General features: G+C 42.2%; 1 protein-coding gene across 3 annotated transcripts; it reads right to left on the bottom strand.

Annotated features, from left to right (window-relative positions):
- Positions 1-434: 434 nt before the first annotated feature.
- Positions 435-19,228, bottom strand: LOC135522431 (lysophospholipid acyltransferase 5-like). 3 transcript variants are annotated; one of them, XM_064948668.1, is made up of 13 exons: positions 19,085-19,228; positions 14,865-14,972; positions 7,711-7,817; positions 7,241-7,334; positions 6,858-6,895; positions 5,640-5,818; positions 5,431-5,539; positions 5,211-5,297; positions 4,778-4,944; positions 4,290-4,437; positions 3,492-3,647; positions 3,096-3,225; positions 435-1,823 (listed from the first exon to the last, which is right to left on the bottom strand). In XM_064948668.1, the coding sequence occupies exons 1-12, from the start codon at positions 19,167-19,169 to the stop codon at positions 3,106-3,108; spliced, it is 1,398 nt and encodes a 465-aa protein (XP_064804740.1). In that variant the 5' UTR covers positions 19,170-19,228; the 3' UTR covers positions 435-1,823; positions 3,096-3,105. The 3 variants fall into 3 exon arrangements, with proteins under 3 accessions (XP_064804740.1, XP_064804741.1, XP_064804743.1); XM_064948669.1 differs by having other exon boundaries at positions 3,100-3,225; XM_064948671.1 differs by lacking the exons at positions 14,865-14,972; positions 19,085-19,228 and adding an exon at positions 12,808-12,920.
- Positions 19,229-19,885: the final 657 nt, after the last annotated feature.

The raw sequence follows: 19,885 nt of genomic DNA, 5'->3' as shown, positions 1-19,885 counted from the left end.
CAATAAGGCAAAAAAGTAGTCTCTGGAATAACAATTAATTCACATTAATTATTACCACAAGTATAAATATTATTAAAATCTGGGTTGTTGCTACAGTGAGTCACTGCTCTCCCAATGTGTCTCTGCGTTGGAAAAGGATCGTGGTAGAAGTTGCCTCTTAACACAGATGTAGGAACAGAGTATCTGACAGGTCAAACATTCTAGATCTGACCTTGCGCCAGTGGTTAGGGAGATTTTTTTTACCAAGTCTTAAGAAAGATAGAGGACGGTGCTAGATCTCACTGGAGACCACGGGTGATGCTGTTGACATTGGTATGGTGATGTCACTCAATGTAAAAGTGGTGGTTTTGGTTACCTGTTGTTTTAGTTGTGAGTTTGTTTTCCAGTTTGTTCAGAGACAGCCAGGAAGGGTGTGTGGTGACAATGGAGTGATAGGAGGATGGTGAATGGCAGACAAAGCCACGAGGAGAGGGGGGTGGGGGAGGAGGAAAAAGTAATGAGGAGAAGGAGATGGGGAAGAGGAAAGCATTGAAATCCCTTCATGGAATCTTATCCAAAGCTACAAAATGGTCTATCATAAAACCCTCCTAAAATAGCTATAAAATCTAGTCTCATCACGAAATAACGGAAACAAAATCTGAATTGAAACCAGAATAAACGTAAAAACATTCGTTGATAATACAAGGCCATTCTTGAATCACATGTTAGTGTGTACAGTGTTTTACAGTGCTTCTTGTGAGTGTTGGCCAACGGATCAATGAAAACACTCCTCAAAAATATATAATTCCAGTCAGAGCAGCAATCCTTGTTTTTTTTGTTCTCTCAACAAAATGCATGTTAAAATAAAATCTGAAAGTGCCAAATACATTTCTGTTGAGCCTGAACCATAGCCATGTCTGTGCAGGTTTTTTCTACACCGAGTTGAGAATACATTAAGAATACCTGCTCTTTCCATGACAGACTGACAAGGTGAATCAGGCGAAGCTCAGATCCCTTATTTATGTCACTTGTTAAATCCACTTCAAAAATCAGTGTAGATAAAGGGGAGGAGACAGAACAAAGAATGATTTTTAAGCCTTGAGACAATTGAGACATGGATTGTGTATGTGTGCCATTCAGACATTGAATGGGCAAGACAAAATATTCAAGTGCCTTTGAACGGGGTATGGTAGTAGGTGCCAGGCGCACCGGCTTGTGAAGAACTGCAACACTGCTGGGTTTTTCAACGCGCAACAGTTTCGCGTGTGTATCAAGAATGGTCCACCACCCAAAGGACATCCAGTCAACTTGACAACTGTGGGAAGCACTGGAGTCAACATGGGCCAGCATCCCTGTGGAACGCTTTCAACACCTTGTAGAGTCCATGCCCGACGAATTGAGGCTGTGTGGGGGGAGGGGGGGGGGGGGTGCGCAACTCAATATTAGGATGTTTTGTATGCTCCGTCTAGATGGACTTGAGGGGAGGGTTGAAACAGGAAGAGAGATCATAAAAACAGAGCAGTCTACGGACCCAGAGCCCGTGAGTGGCGAGTGCAATATTCTGTGTATACAAGACGTCAGTCTCAAGTTCTCTAAAATCAAGAAAACACCCTGCGATTGGCTCACAATTGTGGCGCAAAGGTTATTTCCTGTACCCTCATCACCTGTACCCTCATCTCCCTGGTCCCAAAAAACGTGCGTCCTTTCCAAAACACTAAAATAAATAGAAAAACAACGTGTACACACAAATAATATTAAAGGCTTTAAAATATTTTCTGATCTGCTCCTAGTTAAAAGTCACAGTTCCCTTCAGTCACATCCTGGGTGGAGATTCAGCCAGAGACCTGAGAGAGAAGAGAGGTGAGAGATTAATTGAGGTGACTTTCCCCCTTACAAAAAGCACTTTGAGCATGTGGTGGAAAAGACCAATAGAAATCCAATCCGTCATCCTAAATATTATCATATATCCACAAGTAACATAAGCTACAATGACATTTCTACCTCTGTTTCTGTCTATTCATAAAGATGTTGTGAAGATCCCTCTATATGCATTAGGAGAACTTTGTAAGCCTAAACCTCTAACAAATTGGAAAAATTGGCAGCATTTGCTTTGGATCAGAATCTTTCCCATTCATTTTAGATCTGCATATTTTGAATTCATACCATTTATGAAGTATGAAAACATCTGTCAAAAGTCAATTCTGGGGTGAACTATGCCTTTAAGTTGAATTAATTATCTGGAAACTACCTTTTGCCAATATGGAGACCATAATGAATAACCGAAACTTAGGGAATGTTTTGACAAGGACATAATTAAACTAGGGCGGGGACTAAAATCGTATAAAATCGAGAATTATGAATAATAATAGTTAATACATTTCTTTTAGGTCTTTCAACTTCATTTTAAGTAGATCGTTTACCCAATAGCATTTTTTCATTTTTACATGAAGAGGGTAAAGTTGGTAATGTCTCAACGAGGGCAGAAACCATTGTACGGGCAGTACAGCACTGTTGGGAGGGGACGCTTCATTTCCTAAAGTTCCAAGTAGTCAAAGTCATACATTTCTGAGATGTATACAACACAGCTTTGGTGACACCTACATTAGACATGTCGCATTATGAAACGTTACAAGTTCAGTTTTTTTCTCTCAGATAAAAAATATAATTGTCAGTTTTAGGGCTAGTTCACCCAAGTTACAAAATGGCATATTGGTTTCCTTATCCTGTAAGCAGTCTTTGGACAAAGTATGAAAGCAACCAATGCTTTAGTTTTGTTTACCTGGCCACGGTTTCAAATGCTTTTCATCTATAAGTAACTTACATTTTTTTTAATATATGTTATGTTGATTTGGACATGAAGTGCAAAAAATGCTAATACAGCTACCATTGAATGTGTGCCACAAATGCTAAAACGTTAGCATTTGAAATAAGAGGCCAGGTAAACAAAACCAAAGCATGGATTTATGTCATACCTTGTCCATAGCCAGCTTACAGGGTAAGGAAACCATTGTAATTTTGTACTATCCCTTTAATTATTATCCAAAATTCCATAAATCGCCACAGCCTTACTGTAAACACAGAAAAGTCTGGGAGAAGTATACAGAAGCTTGCATTACCTACATAGTTCTAGTCCTCCTTTTTCTCGCTCCGTTCTTTTCTAGGTACCAGAACCTTGCGGAGATATGGGATGACTAGATACAATGTGAAGAAGAATATGTGGCCACAGAAATAAATGGATGAATACACCTGCAAAACAGAAAGACAAACCGAGCACATTAAATCCTCATCCAGACATCCATTTCCCCAACCCAAGTCAAGAGTTTAAACATATGCCAGACAACTGCATTTAGCACACAATAATCTGAGTTCTAACATGTTTGTGGCATTACAAACTGCTAGCTACCTTTAGCCACTTTAAATAAAGTAAATAAAGAGTCAGAACATTTATAGTGTTGCGATGTGCTTATGACAACATTCCGAAGGCTTATTATGCTTTCTAAGCTGTTTATTACCCTGAGCCACTTGTCGTAGGTGAAGAGGCAGAAGGGCACCAAAGGATAGCCCATGAAGAGCCAGTGGATGAACTGCTGGACCAGGTAGATGAGGGGGTAGAGAGGACTGTTGGCCAGGCGGGTCAGCAGGGGACTGTCCCTCACCAGCGCTTGGGCCTGAGACAAATAGGGATCCGCATACAGCATAAAGATATAGTTATGGACACGGACGCACACACAGTAAACCAGTAACGCGTACAGGGCAGAGAGTTTGAGAATCCTCCAATAGCTTAAATGGAGATCTTGACCCTTTGTTGTAGACCCGCTTGAAAATAGATTAGCACCGACAGGTTCTCCTCGAGGCTTAAAATTCACAGGTCCAGAGTTTGGAAAATATCACAAAGAGAAAGATGAAATGCCAAGCACACGGTTTACATGCTCCCAATGTTTGACGCAACTATGTTGACTACTGAGGGTCAGGTTGCCCTCGCAAAATAGGTTTCTTAACCTTACCTGCTTAAATGTAAAAAAAGGTTTAAATAAATACAGTACATTCCCACCGTGGTCAAGACATTGCCGTGCACAACTTTGAAAGCATCCAAAATAAGTGAGGCGGCATTTTCCTGGCTCCTCAGGATTCTCTCTCAATCTCTGGTGCTTGTTTCCATAGAAATATAATTACTAGAACAGACATTCCTAATCAAGTCACTGTTCTGTGATAGGTGGACATATTGAGTGTACCCATAGGAGTAAAGCAGGAAGTTCAGTATTCAAGTAGTGCTTTATTAGAATTCTAATCATTCCAATATTTACTCATACCTGTCTCTCCACATTTACGATGATGAACTCCATGGAGAAGCAGAGGAGGTATCCGGAGTGCGTGCCATGCCAGATGGCCAGGAACGCGAGCGCGGTCACCTGAGACAGGAGCTTATTGCCCAGGAACTTCAACCGCTTAAACACGTGCCTGGAGGAATGTTACAAACCACAAAATATTGTTAGATATACCAGTACAATTTTTTTTATTAAACCTTTATTTATACAGCTTAGTCTCAGTAAGATACAATCTATTTTCAAAGGGACCTTTAGCAACTTTAGTTTCAATCAGGCACTAACCTGGCCATGCATGATTTTAGTCAGGTACTAACCTAGCCATGCATAGTTTTAATCAGGCACTAAGGTCCTTGCTATCCAAGATCCCTGGGACATCCTTAACCAATTAAGGTGGAATTTAAAATGGTTACAGTAAGGATCCCAGAAAGAACTAACCTGGCCATAAATAGTTTGAGTTTTAGTCAGGCACTAACCTGGCCACCCAGGCGTTGGTGTTTATGTTGAAGGAGGCGATGGTGCCTGTGAAAAGGGGTGTGGTCTCAAACGTCCACACCTTCATATTTGCACAGGCGTCCCATTGGTGCTCGCCATTCTGACCCAGCCCATTATAGCCGAGCCCAGAGAGTATACAGACGCCCTCCTGAGTCACACACACACACAAAAAAAAAAGCATTTTACAAACACTTAAATAACTTCTTCCTGAAAAACCTAAATATAGGGTACCGTTGATATACTGGGCTCCCAGACCAGTTTCTTCTCACCTGATCTGACGTAGGTGTGCCCCAGTGGAACTATTCTGGGTGACAATGACAGGTATGTGGAGACAGGTGTGTCTGTAAAGGTTTAATTTCCAGGCTGCACCCGCTTCCAAATGAGACATTTTACATACCAAGTGCTGCTACTCACCGCTATGACCCAGCAGCTCACATATTTGTACAGGATGACTTTGGCCCAAAGGAGGATGAAGACACAGCGGTACCAGAACGGCTGCGCCTGGAGAGACACGCATTTGACTAAGGACGGTGACATTTGTCCAACAGAACAACAGATGGAAATGTGGCTTTGGCTTCAAATCAGTGATGGTAAAAGCGTCAGGAATGCTGGTGCAAAAGCAAGGCTTTCTTACGTCATACTCATCTGTTAGGTAATAGCTATCTGGGTAGTGCGGACTAAATATTGCGTAGATCACCAGGCAGAGGAGGCCGAGGGAGAACCTCTTCATAGCAGGTATAACACTGAGAAAAATAAAAAGATTGTTAAATAAACCCATGTATCCATCCCCTTCCTCTCTCTGCGCGCCCCCCCCAACGCCCTTCCCTCCATCCATTCCTCTACCTGTTAGGTGGCTGTCCGGGGCAGTCGGTGAGCTCCCCTTTGACTAGCCTCTGGTAGCTGCGCAGTGTGAACTGGGGTCCCACCAGAAAGCCTCCGTAGAAGTAGGAGAAGCCGATAACCTCCAGCAGAGAGGGAACATTGGCCAGGGCTGACCTCTTCTGCTCCTCATTCAACTTGGACTGGTGGGGTGGAGCGAGAGGGAGGAGAGTGAAAATAGTGGTTGGGAGCCAGGGAGAGGGAGAAAGGGGAGGGTTAGTAGGATTTAGAGTAAAAGGGGAAAGGTTGGGTAAAAGACAAAAAGGGAGAACAGAGAAAGGGAAAGCAAAGAGGGGAAAAGGGTAGAAGGAATGTGAAAGAAAGGTCAGGAAATAGAGAAGCATTTTTAACAGTGCACAAAGTCACTGGCTGAGAAAGAATAAGCTCCCTGCATATCCAGTTACCCAGAGTTCTTATTGAAAGCTGCTAACGGTTGGACCGCAAACTCAATTTAACCAAATAGGACTACTTAACAGGCATTTAACTAGGGGGCATAAAACTGCTGGGTTTCCAAGTGCAAACCCATGGCATGTTTCCAAAACACTACAAAAGACAATAGTCCAACAGTCAACAGTCAGCAACAACAACCACCCAAGGTATTCGGACTCAGAATGGTAAATAAAAATACAGAAACATTGTGCAACAAATGACAGAGACGAGGGTGATGATATTTGTAGACATACAACAGGACCTCATGCCTGCCTTTTGTGGGGCTTTTTGACGAGGCAAAACAAGACACAGTACAGTAACCAGACTACGGGGGCATCCCAAATCGCGCACTATTCCCTACATACTGCTCTACTTTCATCCAGAGCCCTATAGGCGGTGGTCGGAAGTTGTGCCATTTGGGAGGCCCCCCTACATAAACAAACAGAACAGGTGAGCAGCAACTGTAACAGAATAACAGTGTAATGAATGATGACCACTAGACATTTGCCTGTTTGTAAATAGACAACTTCCTCAATGCAAACACACGCTACCTCAACTCATCTGACTGGATGTGTGGACAAAGTCTCACTCAAACTGCCTCACTCACACACACATGGAGGAGAACTTGGAAGAGATTGAAGCACAAATAGACAAGTACACAAAGAGCAAAATAACAAATACAACAGAAGAAAAAAAACACAGATTTGACCAATAATCAAATGGCAATAGAGAGAGAGAGATCAATAAACTCACTGGTTCCTGGCCACCGTCATAGTAATCAAATGACAAACCTGAAATCAAAGAGAATGCAATTGGCATCAGTCACTATGTTACGAAAGCTGCTAGGATTGCCACGATCATTGGAGAAAATACTTTGACTGTAGATGTTCCTCAGCTGCAGAGACGTAAAGCCATGACGGAGTTTAGTAGGATTGTTAGTACACTACGCAAAATATGAGCCATGTTATCTCTGAGGCTAATGAACAACTACAACACAAGTTGTCAATAAGAAAAGAAAAAGGATATGGGACAAATAATCATTCAGCAACAGGTGTTATACACAAGATAAGTGGGAAACAAAACGAGAGGTTGTACAGAGCAGTGGAGAGAGTGTGTTCGTGATGAGGTGACCATACCGATAAGTTTGAGTGCAAGGACACATTGGGGCATGGTCCATTTGATATCGTATTCTTCTGTAGCTGTGTAGTAGTAGCCTGACAGCAGGTATGCCTACAGAGAGAGAAGGGGATAAAGAAACAGAAGGGGGAGGGGGGAGGTGACAATTGTTTTGATCAAGTCTCACACTCAAGAGGGAGGGAGAGAGCATTACGTCATAAAGTGGCAGTGCTCTACCGTGCTTCAGTACTCCAGTGAAAACAAAAAGGACAGAGGAAGAGGATATCCTAACATGAACAGCAGAAATTACACACACACACACAGACAGTGCAGCTCTTCAACTACTGTAGCAAGGGAAGGGCAACAAGAAAGAGAGAGCGAGAGAAGCTGCCTCTACCACCCGACCCTGCATCACAACAGAACACAGGAAGAGATTGAGAGAAAAGGAGAAAAAAATGAAGCGCGAGAAAGATTGAGAGAGAAATCTCACCATTTGAAAAATAAAGCTGGACAGGACGGTTGTTATCGTCCTTCCCATAAGCCTCATCATCAGGAACTGGACAAGGACGCATAATGCAGAGTGATAGAGCTGTGTGCCTGAAAGAGACAGAAAGGTGGAATGATAGTGGGACAGAGGGAGGAAGGGAAAGGGGCAGAGAGACAGATTTTAGCACAGAGAAACAGAGGAAGAGTGCATTCTTGCAAGTTGAAGATGAGCAAGTCACAGGTTATGTGAAGAGGATTATTTTTTTTTTAAATGATAGATTCCACAAAGACAGGGAAAGTGCAACAGACCTGCTGTAAAATCCAAGTGCAGCAGAGAAGGGGGGGAAAGGTTGTGTTATTAATCCCCTACCATTATGTAAACTTCAAACCATCCATCACTCTCTAGACTCCCTCAGTCAGTCAAACTCTTTACTTCTTCACAATTACTCATGACTTGGTGGAAACTGGTTAGGTTAGCTATAGCGTACAAATTGAACAATAGACCTTGAGCTAATCCAGGCGTGTCAAACATATGGCCCCTGGGGAGTTTTGAGCAAAATACACACACACACACATATTTCAGGGGGAATTAGCTCAAGGTTGCAAAGGGTCAGAAACTTTGAGAAATTTTACATGGGAAGTTAAGCCCGGGAAATCTGTGCATTTTGCTTAAATTCGTTTGAAAAAAAGTTAGCTTATTAACAGTGAAGCTTTTTTTGTGGGATACACATAAGGCAATTCTAGGTCTTGTGGCATATTTTGGTTAAGCTATCCACAATTCAATGGAATTGCAACCCTCTGCATGCACAGTGCATTCTTACATCACATGTGCAGTATACTTTCCATCACATGTACAGCTGATTCTCAAGATCTCTCAAACTAATGACATGCTATTGAGCCCACACTACTACACTGTCTACACTACTACATGCTTTCTGGTAAGTTGATTACAATACCGGGTGGGGTGAATATATTTTGACATACAGTTGAAGTCCGAAGTCTACATAAACTAGTTTTAATGACTCCAACCTAAGTGTTTCAACCACTCCACAAATTTCTTGTTAACAAACTATAGTTTTGGCAAGTCGGTTAGGACATCTACTTTGTGCATAAGTCATTTTTACAACAATTGTTTACAGACAGATTTAACTTAATCACAATTCCAATGGGTCATAAGTCTACATACACTAAGTTGACTGTGCCTTTAAAACATCTTTGAAAATTCCAGAATATGTCGTCATGGCTTTAGATGCTTCTGATAGGCTAATTGAGATCATTTGAGTCAATTGGAAGTGTACCTGTGGATGTATTTCAAGGCCAACCTTCAAACTCAGTGCCACTTTGCTTGACATCATGAAAACAATAAAAAAAAATATTAAAAAGAGACCTCCACAAGTCTGGTTCATCATTGGGAGCAATTTCCAAACGCCTAAAAAAAGTACCACGTTCATCTGTACAAACAATAGTGCGCAAGTATAAACACCATGGGACCACGCAGCCTTCATACCACTCAGGAATAAGACGCGTCTCCTCGAGATGAATGTAATTTGGTGCGAAAAGTGCAAATCAATCCCAGAACAGCAAAGGACCTTGTGAAGATGCTGGAGGAAACAGGTACAAAGGTATCGATATCCACAGTAAAACGAGTCCTATAATCGACAACCTGAAAGGCCGCTCAGCAAAGAAGCCACTGCTCCAAAAATCGCCATAAAAAGCCAGACTACAGTTTGCAACTGCACATGGGGACAAAGATCGTACTTTGAGAAATGTCCTCTGGTCTGATGAAACAAAAATAGAACTGTTTGGCCGTAATGACCATCATTATGTTTGGAGGAAAAAGGGGGAGGCTTGCAAGCCAAAGAACACCATCCCAACCATGAAGCACAGGGGTGGCAGCATCATGTTGTGGGGGGGGATTTGCTGCAGGAGAGACCGGTGCACTTCACAAAATAGATGGCATCATGAGGAAAATTATGTGGACATACTGAAGCAACATCAAGACATCAGTCAGGAAGTTAAAGCTTGGTCGCAAATGGGTCTTCCAAATGGACAATGACCCCAAGCATACTTCCAACGTTGTGGCAAAATGGCTTGTGGGCAGAGCTGAAAGATTGTGTGTGAGCAAGGAGGCCTACAAACCTAACTCAGTTACACCAGCTCTGTCAGGAAGAATGGGACAAAATTCACCCAACTTATTGCGGGAAGCTTGTGGAAGACTACCCAAAACATTTGACCCAAGTTAAATAATTTAAAAAGGCAATAAACTCAATTAGTATTTGGTAGCATGTAAACTTCTGACCCACTGGGAATGTGATGAAAGAAATAAAATAAAAAAACAGAATCATCTGGCCAAGTGCATAAAGTTAAGCAACCCCTAACAAAAGTCCCTCTACTTCTATTTAAGGTGGAAATTATGAACCAGACACCTTATCGATAGCAACAGCTCATGGTCTTCCTGGAATCAAAAGTTGTTTTTTTACTCAGTGGAGGAACATAGTCAAAGAAATGCTGATGAATATCTTGCTCAAGCGGTGTATGCAACGGTTTCACCTCTGATGCTCACAGGTATTGGAAGAGAGTTCTGAATGTTTGTCGCCCAGCATAAATCCCCTCCCCCCCCAACCAGACATACTTTATCTACTCATTGACTGGATGCAGAGTTCAAGTGAAGGTCAAGCAAATCATAGAGAAAGCAGACTGTATTGCAATCATCTCTGAATGGTGGTTGAATGTTCATGGGCAAGGAATAATTAACTACATCACCACCACCCCTCAACCAGTATTCTACAAGAGCACAGGCACACCGGTCTACATTGCAGAAGGGCTGAAGGCAGTCATTAAGTTATAGCAGCAATCTACCTCACCAAGCAGTGAGAAGAATAAGAACACCACATTGAAGCTGCCCAGCAACACCCATTGGGGTGGTGTTGTCATCATGTTTGGCAGTCTCCTGGAGGGGAAGGAGTCTCTCCAAGAAATGGCCCTATCACAGTATGCTGATATGGATAGCCCAATCAAGAGGATCCTCCTGGATGATGTATTTTGGGAGAGAGTGGTAAGCAGCCTGAAACCTATAGTAATAGCCATTGCATAGATTGAGGGAGACAATGCCATCCTGTCTGATGTTCAGACTCTGCTTGCAGTTTTAAGAGAAGAAATCCATACTGCCCTGCCCACTTCACTGTTGCTCCAAGCAGAGGGAACTGCAGTTCTGAAATACATAAAAAACCGTGAAGACTTCTACCTGAAGCCCATACACACCGCAGTGTATATGTTGGACCCCAAGTATGCTGGCAAGAGCATCCTGTCTGGTGCAGAGTTCCACAATGCCTATGGTATCATCACTATCGTGTCTCGCCACCTTGGCCTGGATGAGTGCAAGGTTCTTGGCAGTCTGGCGATGTACAGCCGTGGCCAAAAGTTGAGAATGACAAATATTAATTTTCAAAGTCTGCCGCCTCAGTTTGTATGATGGCAATTTGCATATACCCCAGAATGTTATGAAGAGGGATCAGATGAATTGCAAAGTCCCTCTTTGCCATGCAAATGAACTGAATTCCCCAAAAACATTTCCACTGCATTTCAACCCTGCCACAAAAGGAACAGCTGACATGTCAGTGATTCTCTCGTTAACACAGGTGTGAGTGTTGATGAGGACAAGGCTGGAGATCACTCTGTCATGCTGATTGAGTTCAAATAACAGACTGGAAGCTTCAAAAGGAGGGTGGTGCTTGGAATCATTGTTCTTCCTCTGTCAACCATGCTTACCTTCAAGGAAACACATGCCGTCATCATTGCTCACAGGCAAGGATATTGCTGCCAGTAAGATTGCACCTAAATCAACCATTTATTGGATCATCAAGAACTTCAAGGAGAGCGGTTCAACTTTTGTGAAGGCTTCAGGGCCACAGGACCGTCCCCTAAAGTTGATTCAGCTGCAGGATCGGGACAACACCAGTACAGAGCTTTCTCAGGAATGGCAGCAGGCAGGTGTGAGTGCATCTGCACGCACAGTGAGGCGAAGACTTTCGGAGGATGGCCTGGTGTCAAGCAGGGCAGCAAAGAAGCCACTTCTCTCCAGGAAAAACATCAGGGACAGACTGATATTCTCCAAAAGGTACAGGGATTGGACTGCTGAGGACTGGTGTAGTCATTTTCTCTGATGAATCCCCTTTCCGATCGTTTGGGGCATCTGGAAAAAAGCTTGTCCGGAGAAGACAAGGTGAGCGCTACCATCCGTCCTGTGTCATGCCAACAGTAAAGCATCCTGAGACTATTCATGTGTGGGGTTGCTTCTCAGCCAAGGGAGTGGGCTCACTCACAATTTTGCCTAAGAACACAGCCATGAATAAAGAATGATACCAACACATCCTCTGAGAGCAACTTCTCCCAACCATCCAAGAACAGTTTGGTGACAAACAATGCTTTTCCAGCATGATGGAGCTCCTTGCCATAAGGCAAAAGTGATAACAAAGTGGCTCGGGGAACAAAACATCGATGTCTTGTGTCCATGGCCAGGAAACTCCCGGACATTAATCCAATTGAGAACTTGTGGTCAATCCTCAAGAGACGGGTGGACAAACAAAATCCCACAAATTCTGACAAACTCCAAGTGTTTATTATGCAAGAATGGGCTGCCATCAGACAGGATGTGGCCCAGAAGTTAATTGACAGCATGCCAGGGCAGATTGCAGAGGTCTTGAAAAAGATGGGTTAGCACTGCAAATATTGACTCTTTGCATCAACTTCATGTAATTGTCAATAAAAGCCTTTGACGCTTGTAATTATAATTTAGTATTCCATAGTAACATATGTCAAAAATATCTAGACACTGAAGCAGCATACTTTGTGGAAATTAATATTTGTGTCATTCTCAACTTTTGGCCACAACTGTACACTTCCAAGGGCTTTGGGATGGAGATGCAATATGGCAGCCGTGCCAACATATCTCATCAGCCACCTGGTGGAAGGGACTTTGTGGATCTGAGGCTCTTTCCACTGTTGCCTCCATCATCCTCCAAATCCCACCAACATCAGCCGCCTCAGAGCGCAACTGGTCCTTGTTTGGGAACACACACACCAAAGCACACAACAGGCTTACCAATACAAGGGTTGATAAATTGTTGGCCATCCGGGCAAATGTGAGGCTTTTTTAGCCTGACAATGAGCCATCCTCAACAAGGTTGGAAAGTAACAGTGAAGATGAGGCCTCAAAGACTGATGTTCAAGAGGTGGACATTGAGGAGGTCCGGGGAGAAGACATGGAAGCCTGAGAGGAAGACAACCAAAGCTTTAGTTTCTAGACTATCATTTTACAGATGTATGTTGAAAATGTTTTTGGGAGCTGCGATGGATCATTGGGGATCATTCAATATTCCCTTGTGTTGTTCAGTGAAATTATCCCACGTGAAGAGCCAACTCATTTAAAGATAAATTCGTAACTAAATTGTTTTTTTTTACATTTCTATTGGAAGGATGTAATCATTTACAATTATGTCTACTTATGATAAGGTAAAAGGTTTGTTTGTCTCCATATATTGTAAATATATCCAATGCAAAAAACATCTACATTTAAAATTGTATTAATATTAATTTGCATACATTTCTGTTCATTCCCATGGAAAGTTTCCACCTCTGATTATTCCCCAAAATATGCAACCCAAAGTTCAACCAAATCAAAACTGTAGAAATTATAAAAGGACCTACAATTATAGTCTCTTCACTTTGTCCAGCTTTCTAACAATCAGTGAAACGAAAGCTAGAAAGTCAGGGAGCATGGAAAACTCCAAAAACTATGGATAGAGGACTGTATTTTGGTCATTTTGACGGTGAGGAAATATAACAAATTGTGTGTGTGCAGCCATCCGGACCTCGGTGAAGACTGAATCAGGCTCACGGGTCAAAATGAGTTTGACATCACTGAGCTATACAGATCCCACCCTTAAGATACTGTCCTGTTCTAGGCCCAGTTCCCTTGCAGCGTTACACACTAGGGTTTTTTCTTAGTATGGCATGGAAGGCCCTGAAGCAATAATCAAAGCTACAAAACACCAACATATTTCATTTGAAACAAATAGAGACCACATTTCTTTGGGGTGGGTGGTGGGGGGGAGAATCAGCGCTGGGGAGGGGGGATGCTTCTACATAGGGTCGCAAAAATATTTCAAGAAATTCCCTGGTTTCCCCCAGAAATCCCAGTTGGAGAGAAGTCAGAATCAGGAAGGAACGAGGATTTCTGGAAGACCAGGGAATTTATTGAAAGTTTCCAGATTTTTCCAGTCCTACTCCCACTGCCGCAAAGTAATGGTGAGGCAAACACTGTTTTCAGAAATAAGCCACTTTACCCTGTCAATATCCTCCCCCTCTCTGGAGTTAAACACCAAGAAAATAGGTCCACATCCCAACTCCGCAACAGTTTCCCTGCCAACATCACCACCATAAGGAAATCATTACCCATTCCCCACTACTCATTCCCCAGCCACTTGGCTGAACTTACACAAGACTCCTGAACAGCTAATCAAATGGCTACCAAGACTATTTGCATTGCTCCCCACACTGCTGCTACTCTATTATCTATGCATTGCCACTTAAATAACTCTACCTACATGTACATAATTACCTCGATACCGGTGCCCCCCCCCCACATTGACACATTGTGCCGGTACCCCCTGTATATATCCCTGCTATTGTTATTTACTGCTGCTCTTTAATTATTTGCTAATCTTATCTCTTAATGTTTTAGGGATAGTCTTAAAACTCCATTGTTGGTTAAGGGCTTGTAAGTAAGCATTTCACTCTAAGGCCTGTTGTATTCGGCGCATATGACAAATACAATTTTATTGTTGTTTTCTCAACAACCCACCTGCTCTCTCACCTCCCCTTCACCTGAAGTTCTGATGTTCCAATATTGTTAAAAGTTATTGATGACTCTATTTAGCTATTTCATGTAGCACTGCTCAAAAACAAGCTCCTGGTCATAGCAAACTTCTTAATCCTTTTAACGCATTACAAATGTATAAGCGTGAGCTGAAATACCTACCAACTTCCACCTTCATTCATTTCCTCTCTCCATCCCCCAAACCACTTCCCCACCTCCTTTCTGCCTCCCTCCTCTATTTGCCTCCCTCCGTCCCCTCCCTCCGTCCCTTTGCGTCTCACCAAAGTTGAAAGCTGCCAGAGACAGTCCGGAGATGGCGTGGTATAAGTGAATGACAGTGGGTGGCTGGTGGAAGAAGAATTGCCGGTACAGCAGGGCACAGGGGTACCCTGAAGGAACGACAGAAAGAGAGAAAGGAGGAGACAGTTAACATGTGAATCATTCTAGACAAGAGCCCTTAGTGCTGACAGCAAAATGATGACCTTGTAGTTCAGTGCTACAACCTTAAGATAATACGGAGACATTTATCAGTGCACACTCAGGGATGCAATTGGTCTGGTGCCCGCCGAGGTTCTGTACCTTAGACACAATTCATACCACAAGATCTAATGAATTTTATTTTTTATACCGTGTCTCCCACCCAACGTAGTCAATGCATACGAGACTCTGCATGCACTTTTGACTGCTCGCACAGGCTGCGCAACTACATAAAATTGTTGCCCACACACCCCCAAAAAATGTTTAACACGGAAAAATGCCTCTGCCGAGACGCACTCTGAAGATGCTGCTGTCCACATGTACTTTTCCTCAGCCAACACCACGAGTAGCCTAAGAAACACCAAAATCAGACAACCCCATAGTTGAATATGGGAACCTTTTCAATTGGCTTGTCACATTCTATGCAAGAAAATAATACTTTCAAATTGTGTGTACCAGGGAGAAAAACATGGTGTACAGGGAGAAAAACATGGTGCATTTACCTAGCTACTGCACCATCACAACACACATTTGAAAGGGGTTAATGGCCACTTAAAAAGAGGAGGATGCCAGCTTTCCATTACTACTCCATTTATTATTTCTCAACTCCTAAAAATGTGTGAACTGAACCATTTTCAAACCGGAGTATGAGCAAAATGGTTTTGGCGCTTTTAGCACTTGCTGTTCACGAGAGGAGATAAGGGCATAGAGGAGATAAAGGGCCAAATGTAACATGGGTCAGGAGTAACAGGTTAAACAAACTAAAACAAAATTATATAGTCTGTTGCTTTTACGGTAACTTACTGGCAGCCAGTTACCGTCGGAGGTTTACATACGCCTTAGCCAAATACATTTAAACTCAGTTTCACAATTCCTGACATTTAATCCTAGTAAACATTCCCTTATGTCAGTTAGGATCACCACTATTATAAGAAGGTGAAATGTCAGAATAGAGAGACTGATTTCAGCTTTTATTTCTTTCATTACATTCCCAGTGGGTCAGAAGTTTACATACCAAATACTAATTGGGGGTAGCATTGCCTTTAAAATTGTTTAACTTGGGTCAAACGGTTTGGGTAGCCTTCCACAGGCCTCCCACAATAAGTTGGGTGAATTTTGACCCGTTCCTCCTGAGAGCTGGTGTAACAGAGTCAGGTTTGTGAGCCTCCTTGCTCACACACGCTTTCAGTTCTGCCCACAAATTGTCTATAGGATTGAGGTCATGGCTTTGCGATGGCCACTCCAATACCTTGACTTTATTGTCCTTAAGCCATTTTGCCACAACTTTGGAAGTATTCTTGGGGTCATTGTCCATCTGGAAAACCCATTTGCAACCAAGCTTTAACTTCCTGAATGATGTCTAAAGATGTTGCCACAATATAGCCACAATTTTCCTCCCTCATTGATGCCATCTATTTTGTGAAGTGCACCAGTCCCTCCTGCAGCAAAGCACCCCCACAACATAATGCTGCCACCCCCCTGCTTCACGGTTGGGATGGTGTTCTTTGGCTTGCAAGCTTCCCCCTCTTTCCTCCAAACATAACGATGGTCATTATGGCCAAACAGTTCTATTTTTGTTTCAGACCAGAGGACATTTCTCCAAAAAGTACAATGTCCCCATGTGCAGTTGCAAACCGTAGTCTGGCTTTTGGATCAGTGGCTTCTTCCTTGCTGAGCAGCCTTTCAGGTTATGTCGATATAGGACTCGTTTTACTGTGGATATAGATACTTTTGTACCTGTTTCCTCCAGCATCTTCACAAGGTCCTTCGCTGTTGTTCTGGGATTGATTTGCACTTTTCGCACCAAATGACATTCATCTCTAGGAGACAGAACGCGTCTCCTTCCTGAGCGGTATGACGGCTGCGTGGTCCCATGGTGTTTATACTTGCGTACTATTGTTTGTACAGATGAACGTGGTACCTTTTTAGGTGTTTGGAAATAGCTCTCAAGGATGAACCAGGCACTGAGTTTGAAGGTAGGCCTTGAAATATATCCACAGGTACACCTCCAATTGACTCAAATTATGTCAATTAGCTTATCGGTAGCTTCTAAAGCTATGACATCATATTCTGGAATTTTTCAAGCTTTTTTAATGGCACAGTCAACTTAGTGTATGTAGACTTCTGACCCATTGGAATTGTGATTAAGTGAAATAATCTGTCTGTAAATAATTGTGGAAAAATGACTTGTGTCATGCACAAAGAAGATCTAACCGACTTGCCAAAACGATAGTTTTTAACAAGAAATTTGTGGAGTGTTTGAAAAACGGGTTTTAATGACTCAAACCTAAGTGTATGTAAACTTCTAACTGTACCTTCTAAATAAACAGGTTTAACAATACATTGCTGTAAAATGTACTGTAATGGAATACTGCTAAACATAACATTATTTTGAATTTACAGTAACTTAGTTTACAGTTTATTTTTGGGACATTCAAGTCATCAATATGATGCTAACTAGCAACAAGATCATTTTTAGAGTTTGCAATGTAGCTAATTCTTAGCCCAATGGGGTAAATGCAGATGTAAACCCCATTCTTCAGCCCATTTATTAGCCACCATGATGCATCAGTTGGGCTACAGCCAGGTGATAGTCTAATGCTTTTAGCTAAATAGCGCACCTGCCAGATCATGATATGGACTAATATGTTTTGGGCTGGAGGGGCAAATTATATTTTAGATGGTGTTAGCATCATTTTATTCCATTTATATTGTAGTGGAATGTCTTTAAAAAAGTCACCAGAACTGACCTTCTCACAGTCATTCTACAAAAATGTTAAATGTCCATCTGTGACCTTTGCCACCACAGCTTTAAAAAAAATAATAACAATCTGGAAACACTGACCAATCATTGATGTTTTGGATCCCTGGACACTTCAAATTAATTGAGAGCTTCAGCTCAATTTGTATGCCTAAAGCAGAGTGACTTTTCATGTTTGAATATGACAAGTCATGCCACTGGAATGTCATTATCTGAGCATTACACAGAAATCACATGCTATTTGGTTGTGAAGAAATGGGGTTAACAAATGCCAATGACAGCAGTTTGCTAACTAAGAGCCTGTAGTTTTGCAGTCATGTGCTTTTGGTGCATATTGTTTAGGTTAGTGCATTATAGAAAAAAATAGGAGAAAAAAAAACTCCCACACGCAGTTTTCTGGTGTGTGTGTTTATGTGTGAGTAACTGACAACGGTAGACATTGGCAGTAGAATGAACAGCTGGTAATCACATTTAATTTACTTCCATAAAGTATAGAGGTGGGGAGGTCTTGCAATCTGATACCTTCAGTGTGTCACAATCACAATGACTGGTAAAGGTAGTATAGTAGTTTATATAAATTCTAAACATTTACAAGATTGTAAACATGGGGCCTACTGTGATACAACATGAGCCAAAGGCAAGAGATGTACAATTATAGGCTACAGCAAGAATAAACAATATCAGGGTATCAGAAGCTGAAAAGCAAACAGCAATTCATTTAAGACAATGATACTGAAATACTGCACTATTTGTTAGTCAATCCCTGCAAATGTGACATCAGAAGAAAATAATGTTCAGAGATGACAGACACCCAGCTACCTGGTATACACTGACCATGTAAAGTAAACCTGTCTGTACTGTATGTTACAACCGCTTGTAGTGACCTCTTCTACCATAATCGCTAGCTAACGTTAGCTAAAATATGAAATAATGTGTTTTCTGGGAATCAGCAGAGCAGAGAATGCGCTCTGCTTAGTCTTGTGCCCGCTCAACCTTGCAGCCCGTCTGGTCAGCTTGTCAAAACAAGGCTAGCTAAGTGCATTTAGCTATTGTATTATCGTTCGGCTTGCCAGCGGGTCTACTCGCTGGCTAGCTAACGTTAGTCTGGCTAGTCACTGCAGCTGGGCAAGAGACATCAACGTTACCTGGTTTAGCAGTGTGTGTTGCTGCACTGTTTTAAAGCTGTAAATCAATATTACATTGGCACATGGTTATGTCAAATAATCTACTGAAAGATGTCAGAGATGACTGAGTTGAACTCACCGACTAAAACGGACAGAATCAGGCGAACCGCAGGTTCTGGAGAACCTAATGATTCCGACAATTTCTCCATCAAGGGAGCCGCCATCTTTCGTGTGGGCGGAAGTGGCTCTTGTGATTCCGTAAATGTGTACCTTGGCGAGCGTTCCACTCTCTCCTTTATATGCCCTTGTCATTTAGCGCTCTCCACCCCTTTCCCCTCCTCTTTCTTGAATGTTCATTATTCGACTTTCTCACCACATCGACTTTCAATCTCTTTTGCCCCCAAATTTCGCAACATCTGTTCAATCTACTGCAACCTCTCTCACTTAAGTAAAATAATATACAGTCTACTGGTGTTGTAATATAGTGCATGTTGATCTTAAATTGTTACGAAAATAATACAACTTTTTTTTAGTGGGCAAAAATACATTAGGTTCTATCTACACACCTCCATCAATACAGTAGACAAGCTTTTCCTCCATCCACTGCCTAATATCATATTACATTCTGTTGTCAGTGCTGCTCAACAGTGGTGTAAAATCCCCCCCGTGTGGCATTAGTTGGGAATTACGTGTTTGCCGAGGTAAGTACATGCACCACCAGGTTTGTTTCCCCCAATGCTTAAAGGCCCACTCTTTAATTCGAAAAACAACAAAACGTTATCCCGCCACATGGTTTTATATATAGGCCTAAACTGAGGGATAGGGCTGGACACTTAAATTCATAGATTGAGCAATGTATGGTACTGACAGCCCCATGACATGAGGTCAACAACATGGCAGTTTTGACTTGAATTTGAAGCTGTAGTTTGAGGCATTTATA

Source organism: Oncorhynchus masou, chromosome 30 (genome assembly GCF_036934945.1).
Source record: "Oncorhynchus masou masou isolate Uvic2021 chromosome 30, UVic_Omas_1.1, whole genome shotgun sequence".
In the NCBI taxonomy this organism is placed as follows: domain Eukaryota; kingdom Metazoa; phylum Chordata; class Actinopteri; order Salmoniformes; family Salmonidae; genus Oncorhynchus; species Oncorhynchus masou.
This window is presented reverse-complemented; position numbering and strand designations above follow the sequence as displayed.

Bases quoted from the DNA above. Each gene is read 5' to 3' on its own strand.
- LOC135522431 (XM_064948668.1), bottom strand. From the start codon at position 19,169: ATGGCGGCTCCCTTGATGGAGAAATTGTCGGAATCATTAGGTTCTCCA. The intron at 5,298-5,430 runs GTAAGAAAGCCT...GTGTCTCTCCAG, and splicing joins ACCTAACAGATGAGTATGAC to GCGCAGCCGTTCTGGTACCG. The intron at 3,226-3,491 runs GTAATAAACAGC...TCTGTTTTGCAG, and splicing joins CCTACGACAAGTGGCTCAGG to GTGTATTCATCCATTTATTT.